Source organism: Astatotilapia calliptera, chromosome 19, assembly GCF_900246225.1.
Source record: "Astatotilapia calliptera chromosome 19, fAstCal1.2, whole genome shotgun sequence".
Classification (NCBI taxonomy): domain Eukaryota; kingdom Metazoa; phylum Chordata; class Actinopteri; order Cichliformes; family Cichlidae; genus Astatotilapia; species Astatotilapia calliptera.
In genome coordinates, this window is record NC_039320.1 from 9,871,781 (window position 1) to 9,891,147 (window position 19,367).

The 19,367-nt window shown below is 39.4% G+C and overlaps 1 protein-coding gene across 1 annotated transcript in view; it reads right to left on the reverse strand.

The window, feature by feature from the left end:
* Positions 1-1,266: 1,266 nt before the first annotated feature.
* The window catches only part of sntg2 (syntrophin, gamma 2), a 107,801-nt gene continuing 89,700 nt past the window's right edge, over positions 1,267-19,367 (reverse strand). The window contains exons 15-17 of the mRNA XM_026151094.1: positions 4,874-4,966; positions 4,373-4,483; positions 1,267-3,388 (exon numbers count right to left, since the gene is read on the reverse strand). Of these exons, the coding sequence (XP_026006879.1) occupies positions 3,260-3,388; positions 4,373-4,483; positions 4,874-4,966 (333 nt within the window). The 3' untranslated portion in view covers positions 1,267-3,259. The remainder of the gene's footprint in view (positions 3,389-4,372; positions 4,484-4,873; positions 4,967-19,367) is intronic.

Here is a 19,367-nt window from a genome sequence, read left to right on the forward strand (position 1 = left end):
TTATTTATTTTATTCAGTTTAAAACAGTTTGATGTTAATATCTAATCGATTGCTGTGTGGACCTTGGATTTTTTTTCTAGTAATTATCTAGTAGTATGTTAGTAAAAATAATAAATATTTGCTCCTTTAAAAGTTCTTATTATAGGGTCCTTTTGAATATTTTATCAAACAATATATGATACCAGGTTTAAAATGTATAGCGCAACCACCGGTATCACTGCCATAATCTAAAAACGCAGGAAAAAATATCAACTAACAATCTGTGTCAATCCAGCTCAGGCCAAAAGTATGAATCATTACATGAGTGTGTGACATACACTGTGAGGCCCAAACCTAAACACTCACTTCTGTGCCTTGGAATATAAGGGTTTAACTGTTACTTACTCTGCACATGCTCAGTGGGAAGTGCAGAGTTACTGCAGAAATTCTCAAGGACAAAACTGGTTTTGACAGAAGGAATTTACTTTGTGGATGTACTGTAATTTTTTCTGCTGCTTGATGTTTTGCTGACTGTGAATTTTCTTACCTGGAGGCTATCTGTTTAAAAATTTACATGAACAACCTGTGCTGTTATAGGTCTTGCTAGCTAGAATGAAATATTGCAACACAGGTGTCATAATGGGTGTCATGTTAAAAAATGGGAATACTTCACTAGAACTAGCTGTAATGTGGCATTCCAACATTGTGTTTTATCCTTGTTACAATCACTTTAACCTGCATACAGGCATCTGTCCACCTATTTTATTTTCTTTCCTGTCGTGTCTTTACATTGCTGTGCTAGCACAGTAGTAGGAGATCTCGGAAGTTGGCTTTTGTATTGGTTATTAATTAAATTTGGGGAAAGTCCTCACACTGCGACTGCTGCTACAACCTACGTAGGAATGCAGCATTTCAAGTTGATCGTTGCGTTGATGATCAAACTGAACACTGCAGTGTTAAATGAAATAATGATCCACTTGCAACTGAACTGGAATACACAGACGTCATACATACACGACACAATATTTGGAATTCCAACAAAGAAGAATATCTAGTTGCGTTCCAGCAGCAGAAAGCTAGTTTTTATAATGTAGCTGCTGGCTGTTGTTAATATTGAGGCAAGGATGATGTACCAGGAAAATGACAGAAAAATGATTATTATCCTGCCCACATGTATTAAATATTTGCCACACCTGCAGTTAATTAAGAATAAGCGAACTGTGGAACTAAATGCCCAAGAGCACACCCATAGCCTTGTCGTTATGATGCACAATGAAAACACAAAAGTCACTAACAACAATCAGTTTATTTACTATCATAAAAGGAAGGGTGGGGCAGCAGCACAAAAACATGACCTGACATGTCCTGACTACCACTGTGGAAAACTGAAGGCCTTTTGGAAAAGAGATGAAAAACCTTAAAGAGACTAAAAGAAGCCCAACTGCCTTCAATTCAACCACTTTAGACTAAGAACACCTACATAGAAAGGTTTAGTCTCTCGCAGCATTGCCTCCAGGACAGGCCCCACCTGTTCTTTTTTTTCTTTCTTTCTTTTCAAAGAAAGGGAAAAAAAGTACATGTGCTGTCATCACTCACCTGTGAGAAGCCAGTGCAAGCTTTTCTCTTCAACGGCACACAAGTAACATATCCTGTTGGGTTCAAACTGCTTGTGACCTTTCGACCAATGTGTATGGAGTTGGAGATGTGGTGTGACAGTTTGAGCAGTGGAAGCAGAACAGCAAAAAGGACAATGGGAATAATTAACTCTGCCCCATAGATGACAAAAATCATTCAATTAACCCGTTAATGAATTAATATGCTGGCTGGAGAACTCCAGATAACTTCACATAAACAAGAAAAGAAAGAAAAACCAACAAAACAAAAACGTCTGGGTTACTATTCCCTGGTTTATTGTGGGTAGCAAAGACAACTGTACCGAGTTAAAGTTCAAGGACCAGGAGACACAGGCTAAAGGAACAGTTTGTAAACAGCTGTCTGTTGACCTTGTACTTGTTGGTATTCTCTGATCAGTGACCTCTTGGTGAAAAGACCCAAGTTACTAACTCACAGAATTAAACTACTCAGTTTAATGAGACTGTGCTGCAGCCCAGTTCAGTTGAAAACAAGTAGTGGAACAGGCTCTTCCAATAAAACGCAGCTACCTGTGCAGCGTTTTGTTTTTGTTTTTGGAAAAGACAGAAAAAGTATTTTTGGCGCACAAATGCAGTATTAAGACAGAAATCAGCAGCTGGGCTAGCAGATTCTAAAGTGTGAAAGTAGACACATGTAGACCCACAGGGAGCTTTAACATGCCTTGGATGACAAAGTTAAACTCTGCAAGCGATTTATTGAAACTACAGCAAACATGTTATTTAACACTAAAACCATTACAGAAAGTTGAAGATGCACAGTATTTTCACCATATCGGGATGAGATTCAGAAAAAGAATTAAAAAAAAAAAAAAAGGACTCTAACAATACTGTGAAGCTTAAAATGTTGTTTGCCAGAGAAATGCAACACTCTGGACGTTTGCCTTTTTATTTGATACAAAAGATGGAAACAGTAACACAAACAACTTGCAATTTATTCCAAACCAGTGAAGTACTGAAGCCTGGCACCAGCGCTGCCTTTGGGAAGTTTCTTTAATTTTAGTCTGGGCCCGTATCAGAGTGCTGTCGAGTCAACTCGGTGGTTATTTGGAGGCTATTATTTTTGCTTTTTATTGTAAGGTGCTTGCGGTACCTTTTCAGACATGACATTACTAGGTAAACCACAGGAAGTTTGGGGGGATTTAAAAAAAAAAAAACAAGAAAAAAAGAATACGCTTTCTCATCATTGTTGGAAATATCCCTGTCAAAGGCCTGTTTTAATCCTGTATCCCCCTGTGACGATATCCGCTTCATTTACCCAGCTGAAATTTCTTTTATTTTTAATTCATTTTTAGGTTTTCTGTTAAACACAGCGGCAGCTACATCTTTTTATTTTTTTATCATAGGTGTTAAGTTTCACTCTGAATAATTATCAAATGGGGGGGGGGGCAAACAGAAGAATGGAAGAACTGTATATCTTTTCCCACTGGATATCTCTAGTTGTCTAAAAGTGAAACCTCATCTTTCCTTCAGTAGATCTGACATTACCCACCTCAAGAGTCTTTTACAAAGATGTCTTTTTCAGAAGTCCATACAAAAATAGCAAGAACAAGATATACATATCAATGGGCTCTGTGCATAAAATACTGCTGATTTGCCTCAGGTGCACATCACGATGAGGACGTGTCTTCTTAACTGTTCGTGTAATTTCCAAGGAAGCTTTGACTGCACATAAAGAGAGGGTCCATGGAGGCCACTTTGGCAGCGATAAAAGAATGTATACAGTGGAGGACGGCTGTCAGATTAGCAAACTCCAGCTCCTGAAAAGCACACGTCAAGGACAAGAGACGCACTGATTAGTCCGTTATGTTCACAATCCAAATCACAGTATTTAAAAAAGTTAACAGGTAATTGTGGTTTATTAATTAATTTGGCAGTTGTGGCTGATGCTATCTGCACTCTCCACATCTGTCACAATACTAGGAGTTGCACAAGAGAATGATAACAGTGTATGTCAGGGTAACTAGCTTCTTCCAGCATGATTTATATGCAGCCAGGTCATATTTAGACAATGACTTTTTTTTCTGGTAATTCACTAGAGTGGATTGATGTGATTAAAGTTCAGTCATTCAGCTTAGGTCTAACAAATGTAAGGCAATAATGCATTTAAAAAAAAATCAACAATCTGGTTCACTGTTAAAACGAAGGAATCAACTGGCAACACTGAAATACCTGAATGACAAGAGCGCTCTCACTCTTGTCAAAGTCTGCAATCAAGAGACACTTTCAGGTAAATACAGAGGTGTAAACCACCGGCTACAATCAAGACCAAGAAGGCCAGATTACAGTTTGTCAGAAAACATCTAAAAAAACCTGCAAGGTTCTGAAAAAAAAAAACCTTTAGACGGACGAAAAGTGGCTGCAGGAAACACAGCAGTTTGTGCTCACGGGTTCTAGACTTCTGACACTGGCTTCAGAGAGTTTTCATCCAAGTATTGAAGAAGGATCCTTGAGTCCTTACAAGTCTGTCCAATTACTTAGGCTCCCATTTTCAGAGTTTCACATGTATAAAAATGGCCGTAACTCCTAAACAGTTAATAAAATATTTGAGTTAAACCACTTAAATAAAGCTAAAAGTCTGCAGTTTAATCACATCTTGACTATTTGATTTATGCACGGTGCTACAGAGGCAGAGACTAATTAGAAATCCCGCACTTCGAGTCACAACTAGTGTAAAAGAATCCAACTAGAATTAAACAAGTACATTTAATTTTATTAAATTGGGGCAAGAAATGTTTTATTACCTTCATTTCTATCTGCTTGCTTTCGGGATTCTTAAAAAGGAGCTTTACCCTGGTTTTCCCGTCGTCAGAGGAGCCTTTAAGTTGAGAGAACTTGTATCGCCACAGTATTGTCTACAAGGGAAGGATAAAAAACACAGCAGAGGGGTTTCAATAATGAGCACAACAGGCTGCATGATCAGGAAATGTCATTTTAATGTGCAGTTGAGGAAACACAGCGGACCATCTTTAAAGTTATTTTATGATGGATTTTAACCAGTGCAGAGCTGCTAAATTAAACTCAAACTGTCATTTTAATAAGAGCATACTATTCTTGAAGAAATAAAGGTCTTAATGGAAGAAATTAATTTGTGCAAAATGTTAAATTTAGCATTTTTTTCCCCTCAAATAGCTACAATTAGAGCCTAAGCAAACATCAGTAAGGAGATTTTGAACTGTCATCTCAAAACTAAGAACAGTTGAAGCAGTATGCCAACAAGAATTGTGAACTCGGTAAAATGTCACCTTTGAAGTGCTTTCAGAGCAGGTGAAGCCTGATGCAAAATCTATGGTGAAGCACAGCACATTCCCCTGGCTGCTGCACATGTAGCTTTTGGACTGGTGAGAGAGAATTGACATCCATTAACAAACTGGCTGACACATTTTGTGCATTACATTGCTGTACAAAGGTACTTAGTACCGCTCTGCATTAGCATCCACAGCCTTGTATCAAACCCAGAGAGGAATGGTAGTCTTGCATGCATTCACAGCAGTACCCTGAATACATTTGTAGTATAGATAAATAAATAACCTGCTTAGCATTCACCATACATCTGTGTAAACCCTCCATTATACTGTTTTTATGACAACACAAAGTATGCTTTACTTTCCAGCAGCTGTTTTGATTTGTTATGCTTTGAAAAGCACAGGTGTAACTAATCCAATTAGCAATGGCTGTGTTCCATTTAGCTGTGCCAGAATGATCATGTTCAAGGTTAATGTTGCATTCACTGACATTCACTACACCCAAGTGTCACATGCCAAAATGTCCACTGTAAGAAATGTGTACAAGAATGTTAGAGTATTTGATAAAAGTTCAGAGTATGGATTCAGTTTAATTTTATTTTCTCGATGTCAGCTGACAACAGCAATCACGTCAGTACAATTTTTACTTTTATGTTCCATGAAGCAAATCTGCTCCACCACACCTCAATGTGTGCAACTGGATTGAGATCTGGTGCCTGTGATATGGGCCGCATCCAAATTCTGACCCTGCCGCAACAGAAATCGAGACTCATCGGAACATTCAACATTTTTCTTCTACAGCGCCAAATCGCAACAACAGTCGCCTCATGGCACTTTATATGGTAGACCCCTATAATACAGACAGAGAAAAACCCAGCAATCATATGACGCCCTATGAGCAAGCACTTTGGCAACAGTGGGAAGGAAAAACTCCCTTTTAACAGGAAGAAACCTCCAGCAGAACCAGGCTCAGGGAAGGGCGGCTAGGATAAAGACATGCTGTGTAAGAGAGCCAGAGATTTATAACAAGCATGATTCAATGCAGAGAGGTCTATTAACACATAGTGAGTGAGAAAGGTGACTAAAGCAGAAATACACAATGCATCATGGGAATCCCCAAAAAGGCTACAACTATTGCATCATAACTAAAGATGGGCAAACACTGTGCAATTTGGGTTTTTTTCCATTCAGCAAAACTCAAACTGCACGATTGACTCGCAGGGGTTAGACGTTTGTAGGTCATGATGCAGGGTCTCACACTATACGGCCCGATGCTCTGATGCGACCTGAGTGCTCACACTGTGCATGTAACCTTCATGTTATGGACACAGAAAATCTGTCGCTCGCTCTCCCTCTGTCTTTCACTCACACAGACGCGCACACACCACCACCATCAACTTTGCTAAATTGCTAATGAAAAACATTGATCAGGCAGCTGTGATTGAGTAGCAATGTCCATCCAATTATTTTCACGGTTGTTGTGGTCGTGATAATTTTGTGAGGCCACATCGAAAAGGCTCAGATGAGCTTGCCAAAGTTGTGCCGCCATCACTTGTGTCCAGATCACATGCTGCACTGCCGTGCTGCTCCGTCTCTTCACTTTCATTTCTGTGTTTGCGTGTGCGCAGAGTGAGAGGCTGCGGTGACACCCTCAAGACGGCCGACAGGATTTCAAACAGGTTTGATTTTCTTACGACCAAGATTGATGATCGGGAGCTGGTCGTGAGGTGTTAATCGCTTCTCGTTACCCCACGTATACTACACCATGCACGATACACGATGAAGGCGAAACTCGGGCCGATCACCAAAACGGCTCACGACTCAAAAATCGGCTAAAAATTATCCAAAAATTGCACAGTGTATGCCCAACATTAGGGAGGATTCAGGGACACCTGATCCAGCCCTAACTATATGATTATAGTTATATGACTGACTAACTATACTACTTTTTCTAGTCTTCTATTGTCTAATTGTGGTGAGCCAGTGTGAATCGAAGCTTCGGTTTCCTGTTCTTAGCTAACAGCAGTGGCACCTTGTGTGGTCCTCTGCTGCTGCAGCCAATCTGCTTCAAAGTTTGATGTGTTATTCATTCCTAGATGGTCTTCTGCATACCATGGCTGGGTTGCAGCAAGTGGTTGTTGGATATTTCCTTTTTGGGGGACTTTTTTTCTCTTTTTGTTTGTTTGGACCATTCTCTGTAAACACAGGAATGGCTGTGTAGGGAAAAGTCCCAGAAAATGAGCTGTTTCTGAAAGAAACACACCAAGTTGCTGCCAATGGATTGGCTCATTTGTGTAACAAGCATTTGAACAGTTATGCCTAACAAACATTTATGCCGTTGAATGTATATACTGTAAGGTGAAGAGTCTACAGCAGTAAAGTGAACTATAAGCAAGGTTTTCTTGATCCTTGAATTATGTGGGTATGAGAAAAAATACATTTAGTGTAATTTAATCGACTTTTTTCAAACTCACAATGTTAAAACAAGCAGATGTACGCCAATGAAACATTGCTGTTATTTGGATCCTCATACAAACAGCATGTTCTAATTGTATGATGGACTCATTGTGAGTATAAAACGGTTATATATTTCATCAGTCATACATCATAGGCATTTCCCATGTGTAGAGCTCTTGTGAAAGTCTGACATGTTAGGCTGGCAATATCTGATAAGAAGAGCAAATCTGTTTTTGAAATGTATTTATTTATTAATTTTGGTCTTGAGCTGTTGGCACACCCAGCATCCTGTGCGGCGTTCTGATAATGTCAAGACACATGACACGGGAAATCTATTTTAAAAGGTATAAATTTTTAACATTCATTTTCCTGCTGGAACACAAACAAGCATGTGTTTTCCAATTCTTTTCACGCAAATCTTTTGAAAGCACTGATGTGTAAGCTTTTCAGCCTCTGCGGAGCATTATGCCTCAAAAGGCTTCTCTTGCCTCACGACTTCATTTTTCGATTGTGCGGTCCACTCAGTTGGAATGGCAAGAAGTGTATTCTGATTTTTGTATTTGTGCTATATTTTCGTTTTATGTCCACAGACAGCAGGGGCATGGTGGTTTTTAATTATACAGTGCAGTGTGCAGAGAATGTGGCAAGGGACTGTACAGTCCTTTTACTGAAAGTGTTTTGTGCTCACAGACCTCAACCGCCCTGTCTTTAGTGGTGTCGTGAATTCAGCTGTGAAAGGAATGGGGTGAAAAAATGAAGAAAAAAGGAAACCCACAGTAGCAGGCCAGCTGCTAAGTTCTTTCTGTCACCAAATGTAAGACTCTGTTGTGACACGGTGAGCAGTGACTACACTTCACTAATTGGAAAGTATTTTTCTGAGGGAATTAGCAACATGAAATATTTTTAAAGAAAATCTCCTTAAGTCTGACAGAAGTAGGAGCATGTGTGTAGAAGGGAAAGAAAACACAGGACACAGGGAACGCTCACAAGTGTGAAGATCTGCTGTGTCTGTCATAATTGATCATAAAGGGTGTCGAGGAGATGAAAAAGAAGGGTGGTAACGAAGACTGTGAAGGACGCAGATGCACTTTCTTAACCACTGAAAAGGTGCTAAATACGTACCACAAACAGCTCCAGCCTGAGGCAACGTTTAGCTCACATCTGACCACACCCTGTGTCACTGTGAGGGTAAGTGTACTTAAGTGACCACACCTAACAGAGATGTCACAGTTTACTGCCCTCACACAATGTACAACACAGAGATCGAGGAGAACAGGTTGTGTTGACGCAAGCTGTTCTCACAAGCAGATATGTTAAAAATGTCTGAGCTTGTGAGAATTTGGAACACCATCAGGACAAACTGCCATGTTTGCTGACGAGCATGAAATGTATTTGCTACTTACACTAAATCAAGATGAACTTTTCTAACATTATATGAAACTGAACACGAAGTTGTTTATTCAATGGCTGCATGCCTTCTAACAGGAAGCTGTTAAATAAAGAAATTACCGAGCTAAGGCGGTGGTGACAGGTGTTTTCTATTGTAACCAAAACAAATGGAATCCACCCTGAACTGACCCCACCCTCTACACATCAGTGACTAGAAGAACTTCACGTGCTGGACGACAGCCAGGCACATGGGCTGGTGTCAAGCTGCTTATGTGATGTGTCACTGCCTATTGCTTCTCAAAGACTTCCACTGTTTAAAAGGGAAACGGGTTGGGTTAGTTGGCTTTTAGAACAACATATCTAAACAATGAGTGGATTTGCAATAAAGGCTGTTAAGGGGGTGGATTTTCATGACTAATTGGTTATGGCTATATACTCAATGATATTAAGCCTTAGCTTTATTTGATGCTTATTAGCAAATGTTAACATGCAAATACACAAACTGAAGATAAACATGTAAAACTTCACTGCAATTGCAAACAGAAAGTAAACAAAAAATATTTTAAGAACAAAAATACAAATTTTTCTAAGAATTCATGCTCATTAAAAAAGACTTTTCAGTGACCTGCAGCATTTTTTTTTAACCCCACACTGAGGAAAGTAACTCGTAACATTCACCAACACTTTGACTGTATTGAATGTCGTAGCTGCACATAAAGTGTTAATTTGAAAATCCTCGGTGACATGTTTCTCAAGTTGACAAGATTTTAAGAAAGAAAATGTATAAATCAGTTATCATCAACATCAGGTGCCTAAAGTAACACTTGATTATTTTGATAGCTTAATATAAAAATATTCAGAAATGCCAAATCCTGGGTCATTACCCAAATGTAAAATTTGAACAGCTGATACAGTGCAGCTGTTCTGGGTTTTTTAATTATTGCTTTCAAACTCTCTTTATGTTTTAAATATTCAGCCAACATAAAAGTGCCGTGAGACCATATAGAAACGTCGTCAACTCCCCGCTGTACATCGTTTATGTCAACAGGCCGATATCGGTTAATATCAGGCAACAGAAAATGTCCCCCAAAATTTTACCGTTATTATTGTGGAAATTATGATCAGATGAAAAGTTCTTGAAGCAGGTAGACAAAAAATATGAAAGACAATGCACTTAAAGAGGACAAGTGCACCACCTACAGGGAAACACAGTTTGCAATATTCATCACCTGCAAGGAAACTTAACTTTAAGTTTGTTTTTTGTGTTTTTTTTTTTTACCCCTTCTAGACAATGAGTTGTATTGTTCTCTTGACCTCAGACATGCTGATGTTTGAATCACGAAATTTCAAATTTAGATGCATCACTCCCGTTGCCACTGATTTTCAGTCCACTTCTTGTGTAATTTGGGATACATCGCCTTTTTCTTCCTGTTCCCTTTCCTTAAGAAAGCCTTCTTGACAGCGACACTAAAGCATTTCTGATGAGTTTCAGTGAAAAGTAAATGGTCAGATGCATTTCACAGATTCTGTGTCAGGTCTTTGCTTTATCTTTTCCCATTTATTTATTTTTTCCTAGGGACGTAACTTCATCTGCTGTCGTTCATATGTTTTGGGGTTTCTTTTGTTTTGTTTCTTTTAGGCCTGACCACTTTTCCAGTTTCTGCCATTCTTTAAGGAAACGCTTCACATCATGTCAAGATATGCCATGTTTCCGGCTAATAGAGCTTTAGGAGTAACACTGATGGTGCAAAATTACTATTTTGTGCCTGTCAAACTGTTATCGTTGGCATTTTTTTGCATAGTCAAGTAAAGAAATGAGAAAAATACTGTGTTTTTGCTTTTTTATGCTTGAGGTTCAGTAGCTCAGGCAAGTAAACAAACAAACAAACTTTTCTCAAAAAATGGTCAAGTACAAGAGGTGGACTGAAAATGAGGGAACAAACAGCCAATGTCCAAAGAAAACCTTTGAAAAACCCTGTTCAACACCATATTTACCAAAACAGTCATGTATTTGTGGACAGGCCAAAGCAAGACAGGTTCTGCATAACCCATGACTCTAACATGCTTGGTGATATTTCAGCTTATACCATACAGCACAAGTGAAATAGTAAATGGTAAATGGCCTGTATTTATATAGCGCTTTACTAGTCCCTAAGGATCCCAAAGTGCTTTACATATCCAGTCATCCACCCATTCACACACACATTCACACACTGGTGATGGAAAGCTACATTGTAGCCACAGCCACCCTGGGGCGCACTGACAGAGGCGAGGCTGCCGGACACTGGCGCCAGCGGGCCCTCTGACCACCACCAGTAGGCAACGGGTGAAGTGTCTTGCCGAAGGACACAACGACCGAGACTGTGCAAGCCGGGGCTCGAACCGGCAACCTTCCGATTACAAGGCGAACTCCCAACTTGAGCCACAATCGCCCGAAATATGACAACTTTACTGCTAATCCTGAGTTAAAAGACCCCCATTGGTGCCATGATGGGTTTCATCACCTCCAAATAACCAAAAGATTAAAAATGTGTTAGAGGACACACGCTGGGCAGTTTTGTCTGTTATACCCTGTACTCATACCCATCAGCAGTGTTTATGTAATGCCCTGATCCAGTCAGTTTGAAGGTTAGTATACGTTGGATTCTGCTGAGTGCTCCTCAGAAACCACAGGAGGCTCGCCTAATTGGCTGGAGAACAGAGATTCACAGGCAAATTGAAACCCTTCATCACTTTCATTGGCTTCCCAAAGGACAGTGTCCCACAATTGCATCATTAAAGACTGAAAAAATGCTACATTACCATATTTATGTTTGGTTTCATACTAATAGGGAGGGAAACTGCCCATGCAGCCTCAGCTTGGTCAGAAGCATTGAGTATATAAAGTGTTTCAATGCCCTGTCCAAACGGCCAAAGAGAGAGGTTACCTGTATTCATAATGCCATTCAAATACATGCAGAAATGTTGGGCATCAATCAGCGGTTTGACATCAGATTGCATTGTTAGAGATGTGTGTCAGTCTAGTTGTTTAGCCTGGATTTCAGGCTGTCCTGAATGTCACTCGCAATTTGACAATTGACACTGATGTTACATCAAGAGCGGATTCAGCCAATCATTAGCTGGCAAAGAGCTGACTGTGTGACTGCAGCATCAAACACCCCTGCATATTATCGCTCCCCTTTGAAGCTAATGTCTGGCACAGCAGAGGAACGGGATATTGTTAAAGCAAAGAAGAGAGAATGAAATCAGGTCTATTCTTCATCCGTCCTGCAGTTTGGGTTTGCTTCTGTGCTGGAAAAACACGGCCAGTTAATTTACGAATGTGTCCATGCCTTTTGATGTTGAATGCAAGAAAATACATTAACATTCACAGAACTTTCTGACTGTCTTCCCTTTGCTTGTGTACCCCTTTGTCAGCCTACTGTACTGGTCACATCGATCATGTAGCACAGGCTGCATAGAGGGCACGAAACCTGGACAATCAAATTAATGCCCTGCATCTTAAGCACCCGCCGCCAAGTTAACAATTTAATCTTTGTATGGCTCTACTCAATAGGACACATTTCACCCACAAATCATCTGCCATTAACATTCTTATTTATAATAATAATGATATACTAGACCATTATGTTATTGAAACTTGGCAACTATCAGCTGCATACAGCAGGATCTTTAACATGCATGAATGAATGATCAGTAATTGACCCTTCTGGATTACTGCATATAATATTCACTGTTCTCTGCATGCGTTATTTCAATGCAAATAATTGCCTGGTGAGTGCCGTCTTCCTTATTTAGTTACAATTTCTATGTCCAAGTTACTTCTGAAACAATGGATCCTTGATTTCAGACAGAAGCAGACAGCGCAAGCTTCACATTTCTTGACAGTAATTACATACTTTTCACAAGTAGATTTTTTTTAAGCTTTTAAAATGCAAAGATAACATCTGCATGAGTTGGTTGAAAACTGCCTCTGGCTGACTATTATCTTTTTCTCAACATTGCAGTGCCCGTTTCTGAGCCAGAGTTGGCCTGATGCCTTTCTCCAGGTTTGAGAACTGAACATAACACAAGGTTACACAGCACAAAGTTCTATTTTTATGAGAAATATTTGTATGTAAAGATGAAATCAGCAGGCTAAATCATTCTTTAATTTCTTTTGCTGCTGCCAGTCTTCGTGGATATAGATAGAATCTGTTCGAGATTAATGCGCAAGATTAGACAATATTTCCAGATAACACAGCACAGAAACCCTGTAAAACAGGTCTTAAATTTGGAGCTAATGGTTTGTTCTACATGAGCAGTACACAACAAATAACATCGACATTGAGGACTCATCCTCTGAAATGGTATTTTCAACAGTCCTCTGGTTCAATTTAACAGTAAACAGCCAATCAAACTGTTACCTTCATCGTTGAATAGCTTTGCAGCACAGTCATGTCAAATAACCGACTAACCACAGACGCAAAGCAGTAACCAAGCTTCCAAAGAATTTTGTTTTGCAAGTCCAGAGTGCCACAGAAATAATCCTAAACTCTGATAGTTTCCATAGCTCGCTTTCACAAAGTGGTGTAGGCAGAAAAGTCTTAAACGTAACACTAGATCAACACTTTAGGTACACATGGGGCCAATAAATGTGCTGTTTAAACCATAAGAGATAAGTTTTGTTATCTCTTATCTCCCTCTACTTAAACCTCTATAACGTCTCTGACCTTTATGTTTGTAGAAAGGTTGACTCAAGGTGGCCTGAGAAATGCAAGATTTACACTGGCCTCCAGGGATGAGCTACTGCTGCAAAGCTATAATTCTAACAACTGTAAGGGTTTTTTTTTAATTTTTTTTTTTATCAGAAACATATTTATAAATAGTTGCATTGATTTTATTTTTAACAAATTTTAACAACACATGCCTGTTTTAAAACAGCACAGAGTGCGATATTATTTTATCGTAATACAATATCTTTTAAAGTTGATTTTAAGCGCGATATTCTATAAAGCACAGTGAACCGCCTCTAACCGAGCCAGTCTGTATCTCCCACGGTTCGATTGTTGGCTTTTTATTTTTTGTGCGATGCACAGTGCCTGAAGACATTACAGTCTGGCCTGTTTGGATAGTGCAGCGCCCACAGAGCCTCGCATGAGCTCCGTGTGCTCTGATCTTCTAACTGTAGCAGCAAAGTCAAACGCATGAATTAAATATTTTGTTCAGTGATTCTCCCTGTTACAATGACAGCGTGTTTGGGGTCACAAGAGTGCTTTAACTCAGCGCTCTCTCCAATCGTGCACATGTGAACATGGAAAGTGCAAAAAAGTGTTAAATACAAACATTGTTGGGTTGGAGCAGTTGATTTTATGCCCCCACCCCCCCAGCATACATGCTGAAGGCCTGATGCCATACATTTATTCCCTTCTTTGTGACTGATAGCACATTTATGGTGGCTGCCATGAGCACTGAACTGGGTTTTTCTACTTGGAAGCGTCTGATCCAGTGTTTTGAAGACCGGTCCAGATGCAGCCTTCTGAAAGGCTTAGGGGTGCAACATGATGTGCAGCTCAGAGAGCTCACAGATTTGCCAAACCACCAATTTTGTTCATATTGTTCAAAGTATTCTGTTGTAAAACTGAAGTAACCCATTTCGAAATGCTTGTATAGATAAAAAAATGAATCTCATCTTTGTGGTTTATCCAGCTAATACCGGTTTCAGAAGTAACACCCCAGAGCGTATGGTTTGTGTGAGGTGACACTGAACAAAGAGTAGCATATAAGCCTGCAAAGCTGCTGTGGTTAATGCCATCGGTCCATTATGCTGTGAATCAACATTGTTAGGGTCAAATTTCAGGTTATTTCAGCTAGGTAGAAATGCAAGGCAAAAACTTATTGACCCAAAATGTATATTTCTTTACACTGTTCCAAGTTAAAGCCTTTTGACTTGAAATAAATTAAAGGGAAGAGTTCCCTCAACTCCTCAAGGCTTTGTGAAAAGTATAGAGTCCTGTCTCGCTGCAAAATATGTTGGTCCACAGAGAAAACTTTGCTTCACTACAAAGGCACTTAAAGTGTGAGCTAGCTATATTTTCATGGCAAATTGTAGGGGTGGGACTGGTCATTCTGAGAACTCGGGGTTCCCTTTTCATTTTGCTAACATATGGTTAACGCAGTGAGAGGGTTTATTTTAATTAAACCCATGACGTTTTCACCTAGAGAAGCAGGGAAATCAGTCATTATGAAAATACGAGGAAACAAAGTCTTAAGAAATCTGAAATTACCTTTGCCTCTGACAACCATCAAAGACGTAGTTTAGATCCTGCCCATTCAACACTCATTCACATTCAGTATCTAAGCAAATGGATTACACAATACTTACATAATGGGATTGTTACAACCCTCAGGAGACCTTTTTATTCTGAAGAAAAAATATGCATAATAAAAACTTGTTTTGTTAAATAAATGATGAAACAAAACTGATTGTTTCTGTTTGTAATAATAAAAACAAATTATCACACTGAGTGCCAAAATCTGCACTCTTATTATTTAAAAATCCACTCAGAGCCATCAAACTCGTTATCTTTGGACCAACAATGCGACACAGTGTATCAAACTGTGCCCATGTCCCTTAAGATCTCACTGATGAGAGGAATTTCTGTTTTCAAGCAGCTGCTACACTCAACTCCTTGGCCACCCATTTTAACAAAATACAAGTACACCACTGGCTTCTTTGACATAAAGTCTATTTAAAGATGTGCTAAAAATAATGGATTACACTCAACAGCACAAAAGTGCATCCAAAAAAATAAAAGAGAAAGAACTGAATGTCACCTTACACTTTTTACTGCGCTACAAACTTCTGTGTTTAAAAAGAACAAAAGAAGGACAATGAATATAAAATACAACATTATAATCTTAAAAAGCAAATACTGCCCAGAGACTGACCTGCCTTGGCTGAGGGTTTGTGCTCTGAGTGCTTCTTGTTCAATACATGAAACCACAATCTTGGGTAAGCTTGCTGACTTGACAGTTGTCCAGATGACAATCGACATCCTTCACAAGGAGAGTAAGCCACAGAAGGTCATTGCTGAAAAGGCTGGCTTGCTCAGAGCGCTGTATCGAAGCATATTAATGGAAGAGAGAAGTGTGGTTTTAAAAAAAAAAACAAAAAACAAAAGGATGACTGCAGCCTTAAGAGGATTGTTGAGAAAAGTTCAAGAACAAGGAAGAGTTTTACAACTGATACAGGTGTCCGTAAATCAGGAGCCATCATAACACAGATGCCTTCGGGAAAGGTGCTACACTGTTACTAACTTCACCACTCCTGAATCACAGACCTCATTGGTGTCTTACCTGGGCTAAGGAGGAAAGGAACTCAGTGGTCCAAAGTTTCACCTTTTCAGGGAAAATTTTGCCGGATGGACCGGATAAACAGGGGAGAGGCTCAGAATCCAAGGTGTTTGAAGTCCAGGGTAAAATTTACCCAGTGTGCCACGTCCTCTCCTGGTGTTTTATCAAATCCAACACAGCAGAGTGATAACAGATTTTAGACCACCTCGTGCTCCCATCTGCTAACAATCCTTAAAGAGATGCTGATTTCCTTTTCCAGCAGGACTTGCTCTCAGCACCAAAACTACTACCAAATGGTTTGCTGTCCATCATCAACAAGGAAACCCCGACCCAAAAAGACAGATGAGCTGTAGCTCAGCAGTGCCTCAAGTCGATCACCTCCATGGCATGCTGCAGTAATCCATGGTAAAGGAGCAACAAACAATTATTGAGTTGTGATCTTGGGACATATATTTATCTGAAATTTGAACAATATTCTAATTCGATGAGATGCACTAGTAATAGTATTACTTTTTTCTCTGTAAGGAAAAATAGCAGCATATCAACCTACAGACCAGCTGATCCCGACACTACAGCCCTAGCTACCAGGGTGTTCTTTGATACAGAAACCACATCGCATTCCCAAAAGGGAATATTGGCAAACAGCAGCACAACTGCTAGAGACATTGGTAATTTTAGCTTCCCTTGTGCAGAATAAAAATGTTATGCTGCTGCTCTATGTAAGACGGTTTTCTACAGTGATTTGGACTTAGGAATTAGCATCTGCCGAATTAACTGGAGAATGTAATTGAGTCCTGTGGAATTATGACTCTAAACTCTCAGTGACCACATGAGCTCTCCGGACATAAAAGGATTATACATGCTTCCCAAGACTTTCAGATTGTCGAGTCAAAGATGCTGCTTGCTGGTATTATACCCACGTTTGGTTTGCTGTTCAAAAGTGAAATAAGATGCCATTTAATTATGCCTGGTTCCCATGGTGACCCGGAAAGGATTTTAGATTATGACTGTGTGATTTAAATGGCTTCTGACAGGTGCTCTGCTTTGTAATATTTATAAATGTCCCTACTTAAGGGCCCCACGCACCAAAGCCCTAAGGCTTCATAGTGTTTTTAGCCTTTATCTTTGGCTGGCCGCACTTCAGAGGTGAAAGGGTGGGAATGTAGAAGAATTAAAGGCACCGCTGGCCGTTTCATGAAAAGTCTGACCTGACATGTGCCATACTTTTTTAATTCTCGAGTATAATGGACATGGCTGTGTGGAAGATTTTAAAGTTCCATGAGAAACTAAATGATACAGGCAGAGGCGACTGCATTTTGGCTTTAAGCAAGGAACTCGACATCTGTGCTTGTGATTGTGCTTATTGCAGTAGGTGAATCAAATGTTCTTTCCCCCTTCCTCAATCTGAGGCTGGAATTAAAGAAACTGGGAATTACTGTAGTAATAATGTTCAAATGGGGAAAAATCTGCGAGTCCTCGGATAATTCAGTTGTGAATTTAATGCGGCACAAACGGATTCACAGAAGGGGCTTTATACTGTGGTGAAAACGAAAACGAACAAGTGGCCTCGTTCCATCCTGCGTTCCTTTTCTGCGACATGAGGAATGTTTTCAGAGCCGCAGCTCAATTTCCATCTTAAAAAGTACAGATGAGGGGATGGATTTGAATTAAATATTAATACTGTTTTCCTTTTCGATAATGAGCAGAAGCATACGGCTGGTTTAACGTGTTAAACTTCAGTGACATTCTTTGATTTATTTGCCTTACTAAATCCTGATCAAGCACATGTCACCGAGGTGTGCAAGTTATATTACAAATACATGAGTCTGATGTCAGTCTTTTTGCAATGGCCTAGCAAGAGGACTCGATATTTTAAAGCTTGGTCAGTGCTATGTTATGTTTTTGAAGCCAGTAGTTGCCAAGTGTGACTTTTAGGATTCAAGCAAGCTGTAATCATAAACTGTGTGGCTACAAAGCACACAAATTTGCTAATTAATGCTAAGTAAGAAACTAAGAAACAGAATGTCATCAGAGGTATTATTAGTATGTATTATCGGGCAAGTCCATGAAAAATATTCCAAAAAGTTCTGGAGGTCCAGTTCAGTGTGACTTCAGTCAGTGCTGTTAGAATCCCTGCCGATGGGGCCCCGAAGCCAAAATTCAGAATCATAAAAGATGTAAAGAAAAGGAAAAAAAACCCGCCCATTTTCACCCAGTACTGTTAAGTAAAAACTACTGTACTAACACCTGGAGGCCCTAACTTCCCAGTTGTGCCCCATTTAACTACTGGAAAGGAGGCGATGTCTGACTCGGTGGGAAAAAAACCCCCATTAATCTAACTTTGAATGGTGAAAAAGAATATAAAAATTCAGCATTTCCTTTTTTTCCTGATTTTATTATATATTTTGTCAATTTCTCTAGTGAAGCAGAAGCTTTAGTGAAGGTTTAAATTATAGGCTAAGACTGTTTTTATTGTACTTTGTTCGCATTTTACTTTCATCAACACCATCAAACCCTTTTTGCACATACCTTTTTGCAGCATCTCAAGATTTCTTTGGGTCCTCTCTCCCTCTCTGTGTTGCCTGAGACTATCATCTTCACTGTGCCATTACTGAAGTTATTTCCCCTGTTCAGGTCTTTTATCTGCTTTTCATGATTTATTTGAAGTTCCACATTTACAGAAATGAAATTCACATTTAATAAATGTTGTGTATGATTCAAGGAAGAAGCCATTTATCGTTTTTTGTGCTCACGTTGCTGTTGATGGTTGTTCCACGTAACGATTTTAAATTTGTTTAGTTTTGCTGATTCTGTCTTTTTCCTGAGACCAAATATATAAAAAAAGGTCTCCATTTAAATTCATCCACAGCTTCTAACCCACTAGAAGTAAACATTTCAAGTGGCCACAGTAGAATCCATAGATGCAGGTCATCTCATAAGATGCTTTTTTGGATTCTTTATTATTTATCAGAAAGTTGATTCTCATCAAACGCATTAATATTCAATCAACATTCTCCCATTTTAGAAGCTTTCTGAATTCATGATTGAAGATGAAGCTGACAGCTGTTGACTTTTAAGGAGCGGACATTTACACAAAGAAAATTACGCAAATATGCAGGAAAAAAGGAAAAGCCACGTTTTCATTTTCAGCTCGAACATCAAAGCAGAGAACAGAAAAGAAAGAGAATAGGTACTGGCTAAATAATTCAAACTTTAAAATGAATTATGTGTCAAAAGATGGAAATTTCTCGCAGCGCTGCTGCCAGATATCACACTGAATCCTGCCACAGTTCACACAATTAAAATACTCCAA